Below are 21,197 nucleotides of genomic sequence, written 5' to 3' on the forward strand. Positions count from 1 at the left end.
CCAAACAGACATCGGATCTAAGAGCTGCCTACTTCCTCACTGTTAGCCTTCTCAAAGGCATTACCGCTCTCCACGCTTCAACCACCGCTACAGTTTGAGATAAGTACCGCTCTCCACGCTCCAATAAGATATTTATATTACGGTTTATCCTGAAACTCCATTGTTTGTTATATAACGATTCTATATTGATATTGAAGTTGCTCATCTTACTCTGTCTACAGCGGTTTGGGTTACAAGCTATTATGTCTGGACTGTATATATATTTTATTGCGTGAATGTGTGAGTGCATGAAGAAATTACCTCTACTTAAACTTAGCAGTATATTTCTTGGATTTACTGGAACTGCTTTAATCATCATTAACTCTTTCATTAAAACATTGTCTCATCAAAGTTGCTCAGAACTACATTTAAAGTTTTGTTTACATTCTTTCCTGTTGCCAATATATATATATTTTCATTTTTGTGAAGTCCCATTTAAATTTACTCAATTACAAAATTAATGTCTCACCTTATATAAGCAAGCTTAATAAATCATTTTCGCTTGCTTATTATAAGAATAGAGCAACAAAACCTTTATTTTTTCATATTAAAAGTATTTCTCAATTAAATTGTTTGTGATTATCACACTAGCAATGAGTCCAGATCTCAATCCCATAATGCACCTGTGGAGAGATCTCAAAACAGGAGTTGGGAAAAGGAATCCATTCCAATCTGATAGACCTGGAGTTACAGGAAGCAATTGATTTCAGTTATTTTTTCCAAGGGGCGTGCTACCAAATATTAAATTGAGGGTGCCAATAAATTTGTCCAGTCCATTTTTGGAGTTTTGCGTGGAATGTGTCAGATTTAGCTTTTTCTCTCCACTTTTATGTATAATACCAATACAAACAAAATAAATAAGCATGATAATGCCTAAACATTTGTAACTGCAACAATTTTCTGGGCAAAGTGGTGCATTATCTGACCAGCAAATTAGATATGCAAATTCTCAGTTTTTTTGCTTCAAAATACTGTTTTAACACAGCGATCCTTTTAAAAGGATCGCTGTGTTAAAACAGTATTTTGAAGCAAAAAAACTGAGAATTTGCATATCTAATTTGCATATCTTACTCAGAATTGTCTTGTGCATTGGTAAAATTGTATATGAGGTATTTCTGGGGAAAAGCAAGCGGGGAATCTTGCCTAGATGTGCTAATTTCCTATGCAAATATTTACATTGATTTTATATATATATATATATATATATATATCAGAACAAACACTGGCACTCTCTGGTCTTTTTCAAATTCAATCTTTTACTGTGAAAAGTAGTGATGTTTCAGGGACAAAGTATCCCCTTCCTCAGAGAGTCTGAGGAAGGGGATACTTTGTCCCCGAAACATCACTACTTCTCACAGTAAAAGATTGAATTTTAAAAATACCAGAGAGTGCAAGTTTTTGTTCTGCTATACTTATCCTATACTGGCACCCTGGCAGTTGCTATACTAAGTGAGAGTGCTCTCCTTTGTGTATATATATATATATGTAGGTATTGATATTTATTTGTGCAAAAAAACATCAGATACATGTAGAAATATGTATTTATGAATAAATAGATCATATTCTGCTATGTGAATAACATTGAAATGTGAAACATTAATATTTTCATGTCAGGTTAGAGAACTTGAAAATATGCGATTGGGTTTGCACGTTAGTAATAGAGTATGTTTTTCTCCATTGACTTTTATGGCGGAATACGTTATTGCAAGTGCGATATTCTAACTTCTGGTTTTTACACACGTTGGGTTAGCGCGTAAGCAAAAAGTTTACTTTTAACTTGTAATATGAGTGCTAACCGGGGAGCGCAAAAAGCTTACTTTTAGTGGAGTTAGCTTTCGAGTGAGAGTGTTAAATATCGCTCCACTTGTAATCTGGCCCTTAATTGTCAATGCAAACATTTTTGCAAATATTTGATTTTAATATATATGAAGACTGTTATGGTGTCATTTTATATTATTAAAGGGATATGAAACCAAAACATAAAATGAAACATATTGTGTTAAACAGCTAGCAACTTACTCGTTTTCTTGCTAAAAGAGCGCTTAGAAAGCCACTTCCTGCTGCTAGATAAGGGAGCTACCATTACAAAGCTTAAGTTCTACTGCCACATGATCTTTGCAGCAAAAGTGCTCTACTTAGCATAGGCAATAAACTGACAGCAGCTATTATAGCTGTTTCCTAGCAACACTTTAAGGGAAAAGCTGCTCTATTAGACCCTTAACAAAATGAAACAAAAAAAAATGTAAAACAGACTTCCCTTTAAGGGCTAATTCGTTACTGTTTCAAAATAAAGCTTGCCACTTTGATTGAATACTATGTCATTCTGTGTGTCGCTGGTACATTTCCTAAGAGCACTGTATTTAACAGCTTTTACAACTTTTATTTTATGCTTTGCTGCAGTGTAGTGAACCATGCTATTTTATTCTATTCCTTTTTCCTATACTTATTTTCTGCTTGGTAGCATGTTGCGTTGCCGTGAAATCCAAATGCCATTCACTGGACTTGTTTGTAAACTGCACACTATGCTTTTCTGCACCCCATTAACATAATGTAACTGACTTAAAGGCACCGTTAAATTAAAGTTTCATAATTAAGAGAGAACATGTATTTTTCAACAACTTTTCAGTTTACTCATATTATCTCATTTGCTTGGTTCTGTGTGTATCCTTAGTTGAAAAAATAAATAAATATATAGCTCTTTTATATTGATAACCAATAATAATTGACTACAGTGTCTCTTAGCACAATGTCATTTGAAAAATATTAGAAAATCCGTTTTTTAATGAATTTAAATGTTTTGAATTTGAAAATGATTCACCACCCTGTTTAAACTTGTTTTCAATAGATCTTTAAGAGACATCAGAACAATACTAGTTATGGAATCTTATTTCACTGCAATACTAAATACTGTATATAATTATGTATTCATGAATATATGAATATTTTATAACCAGGACAGTGGTACAATATTTGTATTGAAATATATTCACATACATTTAATCAATGTATTGTAACCTTCATGGATACCAAATATATATATGATATTATTGAATTCAAACTGTAGAATAGAACAAGCAGAACACAGTGGGAATTTATTTTTAGCTTACCTAGGTTTCTGTTTTGAGATACAGCCTTATTGATAGCTTGTTAATATGACGTGCCGCTGTGCGCTTAATTGCAAATATATGAGATCAGAATAACTTTTGGCTCAAAACTTGTGATGTATCTTTTCAGATGTAAGGAATAATAAGCTGGTTTATTTGATTAGGCACCTGTCTATGAGAAGACACATTAACAATGGGGATTATTGTCGCTTATTTTATTAAAATTATATTGTGCATTTTCATGTTAACTTACTGCCATCTATTGGGGAAATAACATTTATTTGCCATGGCTTATTACTAACTGGCAAACCCAGATTTAATTAAAGGGATACTGAACCTAAGTTTTTTTCTTTCATGATTCAGATATAGCATTCCATTTTAAGGAACGTTCTAATTTACTCCTATTATCAATTTTTCTTTGTTCTCTTGCTATATTTATTTGAAAGCTTACGAGTGGGCCCATTTTTCGTTCAGCACCCTGAGCAAGCATTACTCAAGTGCTGAACCAAAGATGGACTGACTTGTAAGCTTACATTCCTGCCTTTTCAAATAAAGATAGCAAGAGAATGAAGAAACAATGATAATAGGAGTAAATTAGAAAGTTGTTTAAAATTGTATGCTCTATCTGAATCATGAAAGAAAAAATGTAGGTTCCGTATCCCTTTAAGAGACATAGAAGGGCTATAATAAAATAATTACACTATTGCTTGCAGAGTGCCATGTTTTTAACCTTGGTAAAGTGATTCAACGCATAGTTAAATTCAGCTCCAGACCAGCAATGCACTAGTATCTTTCTGCTTTTTTTTTTCGGCAAAAATTCCCTCAGACTTTAATGGGGGTTTCCGATTGAAAGTCTTTAGATAACTTTTCTAAAAGATTGTGATTGACCCCAAATTGTTTAACTCTAATAGAATAGAGAAATATTTCTATATATTTGAAATAGAATAGAAAGGAAATAGTGAAATAAGGAAATGCTCATAGATATTATAGAATTTCTTATTGCAAGTTGATATCCTATGAGCTAATTCTTGGAGAACTCGAGCTTTAATAAAACAACACACAGATGCCATCTAGTGGTTAGACTAAAGAACAATGTTCAGTTTTATGAAAATCAATTAAATGAATAGTACATTTTGTGGCTATTAAAAAAATCTGGGGAGTGGTGGGAGGGGGTGGAAAGGATGGGTTCTCTACGCTATAGAAAAGAAGGGCGGGGAATGGATGCTGCAAAGAGGCATATGATTGGGGGAGGGGGCCCTAAAAAAACTCAATTGGAAGGGGGGACCCCTTTAACTACAGATTTTTTTTTATTAATAAATAAATAAATAAAATAAAATAAAGAGATTAAGCTAAGCTAGGTACTGGCAGACAGTTTGGTGGTAAGCTGGGGGGGATAAGAGAGCTTTTTGGAAAGAAGGGTGGGAGAGTAGTACCTACACTACAATAACATTACCCTAAAAAATAACTTTACCCTTGCAAGCTAACTAATTAACCCATTCACTGCGCGGAATTTCAGAAGTGTGGTGCGCAGCGGCAATTTGCAGTTCTAATTCCTAAAAAACAATGGCAAATCCATGCATGTCTGTTATTTCTGAACAATGAGGATCCTAGAGAAGCTTTTACAACCATTTGTGTTATGACTGCACAAGCGATTTGTAAATCATTTCAGTGAGAACCAAAAGTTTGTGAAAAAGTTTTTTTTTTCTTTATATACGATCGCATTTGGCGGTGAAATGGTGGCATAAAATATACCAAAATGAGCCTAGATCAATACATTGGGTTTTTACTAAAAATAGTTTTGATAATTAAATAAAAAAATAAGGCTCTATTTCTGTTTGAATGGAGTGTTAGCAAAAAAATGCTAAATATTCTCTGGTATTTTGGGCAAGTTTTTCTCTGAAATTCCCGGTAGTGAAGGGGAGGAAGCTACGCCCCCCTGGGAAAATAATAAAATGTAACTAATATATATATTGTTAGATATTTTATACCTACTCATTTTCTGCATACATTAATAATGTGACAACAAATAATACATTTTATCTACTGATTTGTAATTATTAGATTTATTGAACAATCTAGGTATACATGCAATACAAAAATGCTATCATGCAATATGTTAGAATGTGAGCAAGGAAATCCACACACGACTTCTAATGCCTTGGGGGTCGATTTATGAAGCAGCGGATGCTGCTTCTGAGCCACTCCGCTTCAGGTCCGCCTAAAGCGGAAGTTAGGAAGCAGCGGTCCTAAGACTGCTGCTCCCTAATTCGTCCGCCACCTCTGAGGTGGTGACATCAATCTGCCCGATCGGATATGATCGGGTTGATTGACACCCCCTGCTAGCGGCAGGGGGCGGCATTGCACCAGCATTTCACCTGGTGCAATGATAAATGCTGACAGCGTGCGACGGAAATGATACTAGACCAGAGCAGGAGCAAGCTACATTCATTTTAATGTGACTAGACGGTGTTCCTGGATGCGCTGTGGAAAAACCAGACCCACTCAGTAGAGCAAAGAGCGGCGTACTGGTAAAAGGAGCTTTTACATATAATTTATTTGCAATAATTTAATGTATAAAGCTGCAGAATTATATAACATTAGTTTGTAAGTTTACTGCCCCTTTATTTTTGATTTTACTGTCCCTTTAAAAGTGTTTAAATATGACAGGAACTAACTGTGATGATAGTAGGATGTGATGTCACTAGCATGTGGGCGGGGCTTAGGTCCGGTGTCTGTGTCGCAGTTAGTTTAGTACAATCAACCTGTCTGGATGTGTATTGCTATGCTCTGTAATAAAATAGAGTTGTACCATCATTGCTGTGTCCTGCATATGTCCTGCATCTCATGACATGGTGTCAGAAGTTCTGGACTACGCTTCTGTTTCTGATGATAACGATGTCAAAGTTTACCCCACCTGAGCCTTTTGACTTTTCTCAGCCTGCAGCTTGGCCCACATGGCGTCAGCGGTTTCAGCGCTTCAGGATTGCATCCAAACTGAACAAGGAGAGTGGTGAAGTACAAGTTAATTCTCTTTTATACTCTATGGGGAAAGATGTAGAGCCAGTGTTCAATGCTTTTACTTTCCAAGAAGGGGAAGAAGTTAACTTTGATATAGTTATGGATAAACTCAGTGCCCACTTTGTGCCCAAAAGAAATGTGATTCATGAGAGAGCTTGTTTTCACAAACGTAATCAGCGTGTGGGAGAATCTGTGGAGTCATTTGTGCGCAGCCTGTATGAATTAGCTGAATTCTGTGAGTTTGGTGTTGCTAAAGAAGAGCAAATCAGAGACAGAATAGTTATTGGAATTGCAGATGCTGAAGTCTCCCTGAAGCTGCAGTTAGAGCCTGATTTAACATTAGATGGGGCTATTAGGATGGCCCGCCAGAGTGAACTGGTGAAAAAGCAAAGTGCTGATCTGAGGTCTGAGAGTATTGTGGATGAAGTGCAACAGTCTAGGAAAATTACTAGTGAAAGGCACAGTGTGAGCGGTAGATCTAAAGTACTGGAAAGGCCTAGAAGTGGATGGGGGCAACATGGCCGATGCACACGGTGCTACCGGGCTCATGATCAGAGTGCTATATGCCCGGCCAGAGATAAAAGATGCAGAAAATGTAACAGAATAGGCCATTTTGAAGTGGTGTGTAAAACTGAATACATTAAGGAGATGCAGGTGGACAGTGACCAGGAGGGTCAGGAAGTGTCTTTTGTGGGGTCTGTTGTGGAACGGACAAGCTCAGAGGAAGATTGGAAAGTTACCTTTACTGTAATGGGAGCCAATGTTGATTTTAAGATTGACACAGGAGCTGATATCACTGTAATGTCTTTTGCTGAATTTATGAAACTGCCTCGACAGCCCCAGCTGGCGAAGGTTACTACAAATGTTCATAGTCCTGGTGGCCGCATTGATTGTGTGGGGAAATTTCTTGCCAGCTGTGAGTACAAACAAAGGAAGTTCACCATGTGGGTGCATGTGATCCGAGGTCAGTGTGTTAACAGTTTATTGAGCAGAAAAGCAGCCTGTGACTTGGGCCTCGTGGCCAGAGTGAATGAGATCTCTGAAGATATGTTTGGCGAGTTGGGCCTACTGAGCTGCAAACCTGTCCGTATAGCACTTAAAAGTGACGCAGTCCCGTATAGTATTTCTACTCCTCGTAGAATTCCGTTCCCGCTCATGCCTCAAGTGGAGAAAGAGCTCATGCGCATGAAGTCTATGGGGGTTATTGAAGAGGTTGTTGAAGCAACTGATTGGTGTGCCCCCATTGTTCCAGTTGCAAAGAAAAACGGAAAGGTGCGCATCTGTGTGGACCTGAAAAGGTTGAATGAGGCAGTGAAGAGGGAGAGATTTGTGCTGCCGACATTGGAAGATATAGCCCCGAAGTTGGCTGGGGCGAAGTTCTTTTCCACATTAGACGCTTCTAGCGGCTTTTGGCAGATCCCCCTGGATCCAAAGTGCCGCAAACTGACTACCTTTATCACTCCGGTAGGTCGGTTCTGTTTCTGCAGACTTCCCTTTGGGATATCCTCCGCTCCTGAGATCTTTCAGAGGGAAATGAGTTCTCTCCTGAGTGGCCACGTGGGCACAGCAGTCGTCATGGACGACATTCTAGTGTATGGGTCTACAGTGGAGGAGCATGATCAGCGTTTGAGTTGTGTGCTGCAGGCTATCAAAGAGTCTGGGCTGAAGCTGAATAAAGAAAAATGTCATTTTAGGAAAACTGAATTATGCTACTTTGGGCATATCATCAACGGGGATGGCATCAAGCCGGACCCCGAGAAAATTCGGGCTATCGAACAGATGAAAAGCCCTTCTGATGTACATGAGCTGAGACAGATATTGGGCCTTGTAAATTACGTGGGCAAGTTTCTTCCGGATTTATCTACAGTTTTGCACCCTATCACAGAGTTGCTTAAGAAAAGATGTTGCCTGGGTCTGGGGACCCTCACAAGAAAAAGCGTTCCTGCATGCTAAGTCCCTGCTGGGGTCTGCCCCAGTGCTGGGGTTCTACGACCCTTCAAAAAAGACTGTGGTTAGTGCCGATGCAAGCAGTTATGGGTTGGGGGCTGCACTCCTGCAGCTGAATGACAACAAACTACAGCCCATCGCCTACTGTTCCCGCACACTGACGGCTGCGGAGTCAAAATACGCTCAAATTGAGAAAGAGTGCCTGGCTGCAGTTTGGGCCTGTGAGCGCTTTCAGTGTTATCTAGTGGGTTTGGAGAAATTTAGTCTGGAAACTGACCACAAACCGCTAGTCCCTCTTATCAATTCTTATGACATCGACAAAACACCCTTGAGATGCCAGAGACTTTTAATGAGACTGCTCAGGTTCAATGTTCAGGCAGTGCATGTGCCGGGGAAGCAGCTGGTTGTGGCAGATACACTGTCCAGGCTCCCGCTGGCTGCTGCTGAAGAATCCTCCACAGAGTCGGATGTAAAAGTGTATGTTGATTCAGTTCTGGCCTCTAAGTCCATTTCTTCAAGGAAACTGGAAGAGATAAAGAAAGAGACATATTTGGACACAGATCTGCAAGAAGTTATAAGGTACATAAGAGATGGCTGGCCCGAGAGCCGGGCAGCCTGGATGTCTTTAAATGCTTACCAGCCAGAGAGGTCACAGCTCACGGAGCTGGAGGGGTTGGTGCTGTTCCAAGACCGTATTGTAATTCCTGTCAGCATGAGGAAGGAGATGTTAAACAGGATTCACGATGGCCACTTAGGCATTACAAAGTGCAGAGAAAGAGCAGCTACAGCTGTGTGGTGGCCTGGGATCAGCTCCGACATTGCAAATCACGTGTCTAAATGTGCCTTTTGCCGGGAACGCCGGCCTACTCAGAGAAGGGAGCCCTTAATGTCTACTCCGCTGCCTGCGGGGCCGTGGCAGAAAATAGCTGCTGATTTGTGCGAACTGCACGGGAAAAAGTTTCTTGTTGTTATCGACTACTATTCCAGGTATTTGGAAATAGCACCCCTGAATGATATCACAAGTCAGGCCGTTATCATTCGCCTGAAGAGCTTGTTCGCCCGCTGGGGCATTCCAATGGAGCTGGTGAGTGATAATGGCATGCAGTTCGCTTCTACAGAGTTCAGTGCTTTCAGCAGGGAATATGATTTTGTACATTCCACGTCAAGTCCACATTATCCGCAGGCCAACGGAATGGCTGAAAGGGCAGTTCAAACAACAAAATTCATTCTAAAGCAATCTGAACCGTACCTAGCCCTCTTGTCATACAGGGCGACGCCCATTCAAGCCACCGGGTTTAGCCCGGCACAGCTGATGCTAGGACGCCAGATTCGCACCACTTTACCCTCAGTGGGTGTCTTCAAGCCGCCTGGCCCTGTTCCTCGGGACGAAGTCCTTAGGAGGGATGAAGAGGCCAAAAAGGGTTATCGTTTCTTCTACGACAGGAGACATTCTGTCAGGCCTTTACAGGAACTGAAAGCGGGCCAAAGTGTCAGAATTAAACTGGATGATGAGAAGAAATGGAAGACGCCTGCTACGGTAGTGGGCCGCTCTCCAGAACCAAGGTCTTACACAGTCCTTACAGAGGGAGGGACGGTTACACGCCGTAACCGAAGACATCTTCAGCCTGTACCTGAGAGTCTGGAACCGGATACCTCAGTACCACCGCCGGTGGGATCTCCTGTTCTAAGAGAGGTGCCTTCCCCTCAGCAAGATCATAGCGGGGATATATCTTTGCCTCCAGCAGACTCTTGTTCACCATCTTCTGTATCAGAGGACAGTTCATGCAAAGTTACATCAAGCGGAAGAGTGGTGAGGCTTCCGGCCCGATACAGGGACTGACTTTAGCTAGAACAGTGACCGGAAGTATGGGCAGAATAATCCCATGGTCACTGTGGACTAGGGTAGTCTACCCCGATGTCCAAGTCAGGATGTAATTTATTTGTTCATGTTTTCTAATCTATCTGTTTTTATAATGTTCTAAAACAAAATGTTGTTGTATACCCTGTTGGTGTACCTTGTTATTTAATATATGCAAATGTATGCTTTGCCTTTGAAAAAGGGGAAGATGTGATGATAGTAGGATGTGATGTCACTAGCATGTGGGCGGGGCTTAGGTCCGGTGTCTGTGTCGCAGTTAGTTTAGTACAATCAACCTGTCTGGATGTGTATTGCTATGCTCTGTAATAAAATAGAGTTGTACCATCATTGCTGTGTCCTGCATATGTCCTGCATCTCATGACACTAACTGTGTACAAATGAGTCAGGGGCCTACCACAAAAAAAACAGTTTATTCCACCCAGGAAAATCCATTTTTAAAAGACAAATGTTGAGACTTTATTGTTTAGATGGAACAGAGAACCCTTTTAAGTACCATGTCCCTTTAAGTGCAGACATGTCATGAATTGATATTAATGACTGAGGGTGAAGACTGCAAGCAAACATATTTAGCACAGTCAGTCATTATCAATATTGAACTAAGTTGCCCTCATGACGAATGGTGCAGGAATTCAGCAGTCATTGTCTGCTAACTGGATACTCTGATCCATTCACAAATAGTCATCTATAGATTATTATATACTATAAAAAGGAACTATTTTAAATGTTGTGTTGTCTGCCCTACACTTGGTTGTACTTTGTCTCTGTTAGGACTTCAGAAGAATTTGATAGCTAAACATGTCCCAGCTACCTCTGTCTCCATAACCAAATTGTATTGCTACCTGTTTTTATTTTATATTGTCAAATATATACAGGGTCTTAACATAAAATGTTTAATTCAGATAGAGCTGCAGTTTTAATCATCTTTTCAATTTACTTCCATTATCGATTTGTGCAAAGTGTTTTTATGTACACACTTTCTGAGGCACCAGCTACTGTTGAGCATGTGCATATGTATATGAGTTTGTAATTGGCTGATGGCTGTCACATGATACAGTGGGCAGGGAAATAAAAAATTATCCAGAAAAAAAAATCTACCTATAATTTGAAATTCAGTTTAATTGCTGTTGCATTGTATTTTTATTGCGTGTTTGTAAATTATACAATTCTAACAACCCTTTAAATTATTGTGACATGCTTAGTAATAAACGCCTACTTAAAGGTACGTAAAGCCCCCCAAAAAAATTGTGTTTCAGCTAGAGCATGCAATTTTAAGCAATTTTCCAATTTACGTCTGTTATCTATTTTTTTTTTGTTTTCTTGGTATCCTTTGTTGAAACATACCTAGATAGGCTCAGGACTACTTGGAGCCAATTGCTGACTGGTGGCTGCACTTACATGCCTATTGTCATTTGCTCACCTTATATGCTCAGCTAGCTCCCAGTAGTGCATTTCTGCTCCTTAAACAATAGATACTAATAGAATGAAGCACATTTGATAATTTAAGTAAGTTGGAAAGTTTTTTTAAAATGTTATGTTCTGTCTGAATCATAAAATTATTTTTTTGTGTTTCATAACCCTTTAAGTTCTAATGGAGACAAAAGTCCAATTAAATGCTGGGCAGATCCCGCAACATTTCGAAGAGTTGGATTAAAGAACCAGCCCTAGAAGTCTGGAACTGTGATTATCCTCTATAACAATTTAAAGTGATGGTGAATCCGAGCGTTTTAAAAATCTAAAAATGATCTGTAGTTTCAGTCATCATTTACTAAAAAAGGGTGCTAAACTCACCCTGTCTGTGCCGCGGCAGCTCGCTAAACTCAGCGCCTCCGGCCGCCCATGGCACATTGATTTAGAGGTGAAAATGTCACCTCATGGTAAAGAGCGCTGTGCCATAGGTGGCCGGAGGCGGTGAGTTTAGCGAGCTCCCGTGGCACAGACAGGATGAGTTTAGCACCCTTTTTTTTTTTAATAAATCCTGACTGAAACTACAGTTCATTTTTAGTGATGGTAAATCCTAGTGTTTTTTTTTAAAACTCTCAAATGTATCATCACTTTAATAATAGCGGCTGAAATCTGCAATGTGATTGTATAAAAAACATTGCAACCTTTCTCTCTTAGTCATCCTGATGTCCTTTATATATATAGATTGTTTTGCTTGTTTCCATTGCATCCTTTATAAGACCGTTCCTGTGCGCCCTGAGATATACTATGTTATCTTAATTCAGTTTCCTTAGCTTCTATATTGGATAGAAAGAGCAGTCTGAATGTGGTCATGACCTCTTGAAATTCTTCAGAACGAGGTTAATCTACTACTGTTTACCAGATTTCATGAACCTATAACTTGCTAACAAATATCTTATTTTCACTCAGGATAAACAGAATGAGGCTTGCTATTTGCGAGAACATAAAGAAGAATTGATTGAGGAACTGGCTACAACCATTGTTCAGAAGGTAGGTACTTTTATTGTCTCAGTTTAATCTTTTGTTTTAATTACTGTCCCCTCTGTAAGTACACAGAAGTTTGTTTATTGAGGCCTTTATTACATGTGGAACGTAAAAATGCAAATGTTAAGGAGCGTTAACACTTGCTGGTGCACAATATATTGTGCCTCAATACCACTTGCTTATTGTTCTTTTATAATAAGTGGATGGTTAATATTTATTTAGCGAGTGGTAGTATGGTGCGTGCTACGGTACTCAGGACGGATAGTGCGAATATGTAATTTCCTTCAGGTAATAGATTTTTGTGAGGGAACAAAGTAAAATGATTCATGTCAGATATCGCAAATGCACAAAGATGACCAAGCGCAAAAAATTATTTCTACAGCATTTTAGTTGAAGTGTTAAACAATAATGTAATACTCGCAAGTCCAAAACTTAATCTAGGCAATACAATCACAATGAATGCACTACTACCAACTGAATTTATAGGGCATGCAATATATTGTATTGTAAGTGTTAAAATTGTTTGGTTAATTAACAGCTAGATTACGAGTTTGGCGTTATGAGTGAAAAAGCAGCATTATGCTTCAGGTGTACCGCACACCTTTTTGGCCGTCACGCAACGTCAGTACTGCACTTTAAAAAAAGTCCTTTTTCTATGGGACCTCCATAGCCCCGGTATTACGAGTTTGCCTGGGAGGCCAAAAAGTGAGCGGTACACTCTATTACCACAAGATTCATACCGCCATCTAAAGTCAATAGTTATGAGTTTTACTTTACAAAGCTGTAGCATAAAACTCATAACTAAAGTGTTAAAAAGTACACTAACACCAATAAACTACCTATTAATCCCTAAACTGAGACCCTCCTGCATCTCAAATACTAAAAAAAAAAAAATTAACCCCTAATCTGCCGCTCTGGACATCGCTGCCACTATTAAAATGTATTAACCCCTCTTCCGCTGCTCCCCGACATCGTCGCCACTATAATAAACGTATTAACCCCTAAACCGCCGCCCTCCCGCATTGCAAACACTACTTAAATATTATTAACCCCTAATCTGCTGTCCGCTATAATAAACCTATTAACCACTAAACTGCAAGCCCCCAAAACGAAATATACAAAATTAAACTATTAACCCCTAAACCTCTGGCCTCTTACATCACTACATAAAAATATTAACCCCTAAACCTAACCCTAACGTAACCCTAAGCATAAGTCTAACCCTAACCCTAACACCACCTAATTTAAATATAATTAAAATAAATCTAAATAAACCTTACAATTATTACCTAAATAATTCCTATTTAAAAATAAATACAAACTTACCTGTATAAAAAACCTAAGCGAGCTACAATATAACTAATAGTTATATTGTAGCTATCTTAGGTTTTATTTTTATTTCACAGGTAAGTTTGTATTTATTTTAACTAGGTAGACTAGTTAGTAAATAGTTATTGTGACGAGTGATGTACTTGAGTGAGAGACATAAAGTTTGTACCCTTATGGCATGCGTTGTTTGTAAACCAAAGTGTCACTTTAAATATCCGATACAGATTATTAAAAGAAAGAAGAGCAAAGGCGAACAAGCTGAAGCCCTGTATGAATGTCAGCGATCAAGAGCCAGCGTCCTTACGTCACCGGTTATGTCTGATCGCAGTATGCTTGCCCTACCGGAAAGTAACAGGGGATCTGCTGCACTCTGGGTAACTGTATCCAAACAATAATAACTTCCAATTTACCATGTTATTGCCATAATTAAAAAATCCTATATTTATAGCATGATAAATATATATTATATAGAACTGTCTGTATCTATCTATCATCTATCTATCTATCTATCTATCTATCTATCTATCGACTGTATCTATCTGTCTATCTATCGATCTATCTATCTATCTATCGACTGTATCTATCTGTCTATCTATCTATCTATCTATCTATCTATCTATCATCTATCTATCTATCAATCTATCTATCTATCTATCTATCTATCTATCTATCGACTGTATCTATCTGTCTATCTATCGATCTATCTATCTATCTATTGACTGTATCTATCTGTCTATAATCGACTGTATCTATCTATCTATCTATCTATCTATCTATCTATCGACTGTATCTATCTATCGACTGTATCTATCGTTCTATCTATCCATATATCTATCTATCTATCTATCTATCTATCTATCTATCTATCTATCGACTGTATCTATCTGTCTGTCTATCTATCTATCTATCTATCTATCTATCTATCTATCTACCGACTGTATCTGTCTATCTATCTGTCTGTCTATCTTATCTGTCAATCTACTTTACATGTATATGTATGTATCTCTATGTTAAAACCCTTTGCCTGTTTTTTTTTTATAACATCTGAGACCTCATATGTTTGAGCCCTTATAACTTTTGTGTGCAATATTTTTTAAATAATTTGTATTAGTGTTATTATGAGTGCAACTGTTTATGTTTTGCTAAGCAGTTAACCATAGCTCTGAAGTCGCATTAAACATTCTAGCGTAAATCGCAAATGCTTTCAAGTGACTGCGTTTACTTTCAACTTGTAATAAGAGCGGTAAACCTGACCAGCGCAAACCATTGCGATAAACCCCTTATCGCTTGGTCCACTCATAATCTAGCCCTAAATGTTTTATTATCTCCTTTTGTACAGATGAAAAATCCTGTAAACTGTTATCCTTACTAGAAAGGTTCAAGAACAAAAACAACATTCTATAATTAGTTTGATCATGTCATCTTTGTATTACTGAAACCTTACTGTGTGTTTGGCCACTGCAACATATACACAAAGGTAACGTGTCTGCAGCTCCTGAGCAGAATATTGCTGCCAGTAAATTAGAATTAGCAGTTTCACAGTCTCTAATTACAAGGCTTTCAGCTCCTAAGTGTCAATTTACCTATGATTTTAACCCATTTAGGGCTAGATTACGAGTAGAGCGCTATTTAGCGCTACCGCTCGAGCGTAAACAGCACTGGACGGAGGCTTTTCAAATGCGTCAGGATACACTCGTATTACAAGTTGAAAGTAAAAAGATTGTGCACGAGCGCTAACCCGATATGCGTGGAATGTTGAATTTAGAACATCGCAAATGCATTAACGTATTCTCCCATAGACTTTAATAAAGCACAGAAATTGAAAAAACCTAACACCCATATTATAGCGTTTAACCAAGTGCGCTCAACCCGACATGAAATATGAATATTTCACATTCCTTTTTTCTTCACAGAGAAGAAAATGTTCTATTTATTCTTAAATAAATATTTATATATGTATCTGATGGATTTTTTTGGTAAAATGTTTATCTATCTATCTATATATATACAGGGAGTGCAGAATTATTAGGCAAGTTGTATTTTTGAGGATTAATTTTATTATTGAACAACAACCATGTTCTCAATGAACCCAAAAAACTCATTAATATCAAAGCTGAATATTTTTGGAAGTAGTTTTTAGTTTGTTTTTAGTTTTAGCTATTTTAGGGGGATATCTGTGTGTGCAGGTGACTATTACTGTGCATAATTATTAGGCAACTTAACAAAAAACAAATATATACCCATTTCAATTATTTATTTTTACCAGTGAAACCAATATAACATCTCAACATTCACAAATATACATTTCTGACATTCAAAAACAAAACAAAAACAAATCAGTGACCAATATAGCCACCTTTCTTTGCAAGGACACTCAAAAGCCTGCCATCCATGGATTCTGTCAGTGTTTTGATCTGTTCACCATCAACATTGCGTGCAGCAGCAACCACAGCCTCCCAGACACTGTTCAGAGAGGTGTACTGTTTTCCCTCCTTGTAAATCTCACATTTGATGATGGACCACAGGTTCTCAATGGGGTTCAGATCAGGTGAACAAGGAGGCCATGTCATTAGATTTTCTTCTTTTATACCCTTTCTTGCCAGCCACGCTGTGGAGTACTTGGACGTGTGTGATGGAGCATTGTCCTGCATGAAAATCATGTTTTTCTTGAAGGATGCAGACTTCTTCCTGTACCACTGCTTGAAGAAGGTGTCTTCCAGAAACTGGCAGTAGGACTGGGAGTTGAGCTTGACTCCATCCTCAACCCGAAAAGGCCCCACAAGCTCATCTTTGATGATACCAGCCCAAACCAGTACTTCACCTCCACCTTGCTGGCGTCTGAGTCGGACTGGAGCTCTCTGCCCTTTACCAATCCAGCCACGGGCCCATCCATCTGGCCCATCAAGACTCACTCTCATTTCATCAGTCCATAAAACCTTAGAAAAATCAGTCTTGAGATATTTCTTGGCCCAGTCTTGACGTTTCAGCTTGTGTGTCTTGTTCAGTGGTGGTCGTCTTTCAGCCTTTCTTACCTTGGCCATGTCTCTGAGTATTGCACACCTTGTGCTTTTGGGCACTCCAGTGATGTTGCAGCTCTGAAATATGGCCAAACTGGTGGCAACTGGCATCTTGGCAGCTGCACGCTTGACTTTTCTCAGTTCATGGGCAGTTATTTTACGCCTTGGTTTTTCCACACGCTTCTTGCGACCCTGTTGACTATTTTGAATGAAACGCTTGATTGTTCGATGATCACGCTTCAGAAGCTTTGCAATTTTAAGAGTGCTGCATCCCTCTGCAAGATATCTCACTATTTTTGACTTTTCTGAGCCTGTCAAGTCCTTCTTTTGACCCATTTTGCCAAAGGAAAGGAAGTTGCCTAATAATTATGCACACTTGATATAGGGTGTTGATGTCATTAGACCACACCCCTTCTCATTACAGAGATGCACATCACCTAATATGCTTAATTGGTAGTAGGCTTTCGAGCCTATACAGCTTGGAGTAAGACAACATGCATAAAGAGGATGATGTGGTCAAAATACTCATTTGCCTAATAATTCTGCACTCCCTGTATATGAATATCTATTTAAAAATACATACAACATAATCCCCATAGGTGAAGAACATTGGAATGTAAAATATTTATAAAACATACACATTTAAACACATTATTAAATAATAATACTTTTCCATGTTTTCAGGTATTTGACTGCAAAGGGCTCCATTGTGCATATATATATAAATAACAAGAGTTTTGCATTGAGCAATGATACTTTTTTTATTGGACTAACTATACATTTATAAGTTGACAAGCTTTAGACTTGATAAAGGAAAGAACTCTTCCGAAAGCTCGTCAACTTATAAATGTATAGTTAGTCCAATAAAAAAGTATCATTGCTCCATGCAAAACTCTTGTTATTTTGATATCTAAATCTCTGGACTAACACGGCTACTCCAATCAACGTATATATATATATATATATATATATATATATATATATATATATATATATATATATATATATATATATTCATATGTATCTATTTATGTGTTTTACTGTATATTTACTATACATATTTATCATTCCAATGTTCTTCACTTACAGGATAATGACATTTTTTATTTCAAAACTAAACAGTTATTGCTGCACTCAATATGAAATCAAATAAATCCTATATTTAATGCTGCATTAAAAACACATGCAGTACATGCAGTACAGTGTCCTCCATGTGTTTTTAATGCAGTATTAAATAAAGGATTTATTTGATTTCATATGAAAGGGGTAGCAAACCTACAAATTAATGTTATATAATTCTGCACATAGTGCAGAATTATATAACTTTATCTTAGCGCAAACTTTATGCAACATAATATTGAAGCTAAAATTTGATTATAAAAGAGGATTTTTCAGACCGCCGCTCTTGCTCTACTGAGCAGGCCTGGTTTTCCCCCTGAGCGCATCTGTCTAGTCACAGCCCGGCCCGATTGCGCTATTACACTCTATGAAGCTTACCCCTGCTCTGTCTGATAGCGGGAGCGAGCTACATTGAGTGTAATGGCACAATCGGGCCAGGCTGTGACTAGACAGCTTGAATACAGAGATTATAGAAAGCAAAATATAAGGAATTACCATCGTCCAAGTTTGTTTTGATTACTATGGAGAATGTGGCTGTAAAATACAGGAAACATTCTATCAAGTATCAGAAGGGTTAATGAAAAGGAGGCGTACAAGAGAAGGTTTAAAAGGAGACAAACGACTCTATCAGGTATCTTGAAAAAGGCTCTCAGCCGAAATGCGTAGAACCTGAGCTCTCGATTACAGAACACAAGGACAGCAGAAGAATCCATTACCATATCACATCAGAGGTCGATTAACACCTCACTGTAACTAAACGGAAACCACAAGGCGCACTATAAAGAAAAGGCGGATACAGTGAACAGCACCAGATCAGGTAACAGGCAGAATACCACACAGGAGATAAGATATCCAACGCCAGTATACCAAAAGCCGGTAGACACACCAGACAGGAATCTGAACCTATTTAACCATCACCACAGTGCACTGTGAGTATACCACCAGACAATCATCTAAGAATCACCTGAAATAACAGGTATATTTTGAACTCTCTACATAGAATACCTATATCCAGCAAAATTTTCTGTGCACTTTATATATACAGGCTCTCTTTAACTGTACGTCAAAGATTTTAACCACACGCTAATCGTAGCGATACTAAACATTTTAGTTATAACCCGTATAATAGTGATATCACCGGATACACACTTTGGCCCATTTGGGAACTATATCAGTGTATTACCAACACTTTTGGACGCTGCAATCTCCCTGGTCTGCATACCAGTGATGTGCGGTGACTTCAGAGGCTGGTGAGGCAGTGGCTAGGAATCGGATACGCCTTCATTCTTTAGATATCCTTTGTTGAAGAAATAGCAATGCACATGGGCGAGCCAATCGCATGAGGTATCTATATGCAGGGACCAATCAGTATCTACTGAGCATATTTAGATATGATTTTTAACAAATGATATCAAAAGAATGAAGAAAATCAGATATCCTTTGTTGAAAATCATATCTAAATATGCTCAGTAGATACTGAGCTTATTTAGATATGATTTTCAACAAAGGATATCAAAAGAATGAAGAAAATCAGATATCATTTGTTGAAAATCATATCTAAATATGCTCAGTAGCTACTGAGCATATTTAGATATGATTTTCAACAAAGGATATCAAAAGAATGAAGAAAACCAGATATTAGATGTAAATTGGAAAGTTATTTAAAGTTACATTCTCTATTTAAATCATGAAAGTTTTTTTTTTGGACTTGACCCTTTAACTACCAACCTAACTGGAGTGATGCTGCCTGCAACGCAATAAAAATAACTGCCAAAAAACTTCTTAAAGAAATATCATGCTGCTTAAAAATGTTCTATCGTTCAGAGCAATAAAAATAACTGCAAAAAAACTTCTTAAAGTTTAAGAAGTTTTTGGGCAGTTATTTTTATTGCTCTGAACAATAGAACCTTTTTAAGCAGCATGATATTTCTTTAAGAATTTTTTTTAAATTTGGCAGTTATTTTTATTGCGACTCCAGCTCCAGTAACAGTTAGGTAGGTAGGGTAGTTAAGGGCAGGCATTAAATTCTCTGTACTAGAATTATAAGAATTAGACATCAGTGATTCAGCTCCCTGTTAGTCAGTACTAGTTCAGTAAAGTTGTGACTGACGTGACGCAGCGTAGGTATAAATGAAATGTAAACAGTTTCCCCTGCACTAAAAAGGATTCCATTTCCTGGCCTGCCCTGTAGTAAGCTTAGCTGCCTGAATAAATAATTGCAAAATAAATTTCAGGTTGGGCACTTGGGCAGTTGAGAATCATCTAATAAAACTAAGTCAACTGATTTGCTGCCTAATTGATTTTATGCTTATTTATTTTTGCACAAATTTCCATTAATGTCTAGGAAGTATTATTTTCTAGATACATTTTTTGAACTGCTTTTCAACTAGGGTTAAATCTTCCCTATAGATCAGACAAATATATGATCCCTGCTGAGCTCTTAGAACATTTTCATTTATTTTTTTTATATCCCTTTGAGTATTTTGTTCAGAAATGCGTATAAACATAAAAAAGGGATATATTATGACTTTAAACAGATCCAAATATAATTATAATGCACATATTTGCTACATTTACTAAGTACATAATTCCCAATTTCCCACTGTTATCCTTTCAAATTCTGATTCTCATATAAATATTTTAAGCCTGATGGTTTGGGTCCCAGTTAGGCTTTCAGTATGAAAAATTGCTTTATAATATTATCCTGCACCCGCTCTGCTGTTTATCCCATAACCCTTTTGCTAAGCTCCAGCCTCCATGATTTCAAAAGCTGGAGGTTTGGCAGGGACGGACTGAGACCAACCAGGGCCCCCGGGCAAAAGTGTAGCAGGGCCCCCCACCCCCTCTTTGCTCCACATACCTAACTAAACTGCCCTTCCCACCTCATATGCCCCTCCCCCACCATGACTACAATATGGAGCAGAAAGTAGTGAGGGGCAGACAAGGGGGTAACCGTAAAATCTTACTGGCAGCTAAAGGGGTAAAATCATTAATTTGTATGTATCAAAAATATACATCATGGGTTGGGATCAACAGTGGGGCTAAGGTAGTGCTGTTAGGTGGGACATTATATGACCTAACTATCATTGTGCCTAGTCATCACAGATTGTCCAGTATATTGGTGGAGGACAGCTGGAGTGTGGATTTTAGGATAAAAATAAAAAGAGCCTTTATTTTAGCCTGGGGCATGTGATGCTTTGGTGAAAAGAAACTTTTAGATAAGGGAGTTATATGGTCTTTTAAACGGACAGAAAGAGAAAATGAAACTATCATATTACAGATATTGCTTGCCTTTTTATA

At 38.1% G+C, this 21,197-nt stretch overlaps 1 protein-coding gene across 1 annotated transcript in view; it reads left to right on the top strand.

Moving 5' to 3' along the window:
- The window catches only part of MYRIP (myosin VIIA and Rab interacting protein), a 587,347-nt gene that overhangs the window by 352,535 nt on the left and 213,615 nt on the right, over positions 1-21,197 (top strand). The window contains exons 6-7 of the mRNA XM_053715758.1: positions 12,358-12,438; positions 13,986-14,135. Coding sequence (XP_053571733.1) covers positions 12,358-12,438; positions 13,986-14,135 — 231 coding nt within the window. The remainder of the gene's footprint in view (positions 1-12,357; positions 12,439-13,985; positions 14,136-21,197) is intronic.

The sequence above is a fragment of the Bombina bombina genome, chromosome 5, assembly GCF_027579735.1.
Source record: "Bombina bombina isolate aBomBom1 chromosome 5, aBomBom1.pri, whole genome shotgun sequence".
Taxonomy (NCBI): domain Eukaryota; kingdom Metazoa; phylum Chordata; class Amphibia; order Anura; family Bombinatoridae; genus Bombina; species Bombina bombina.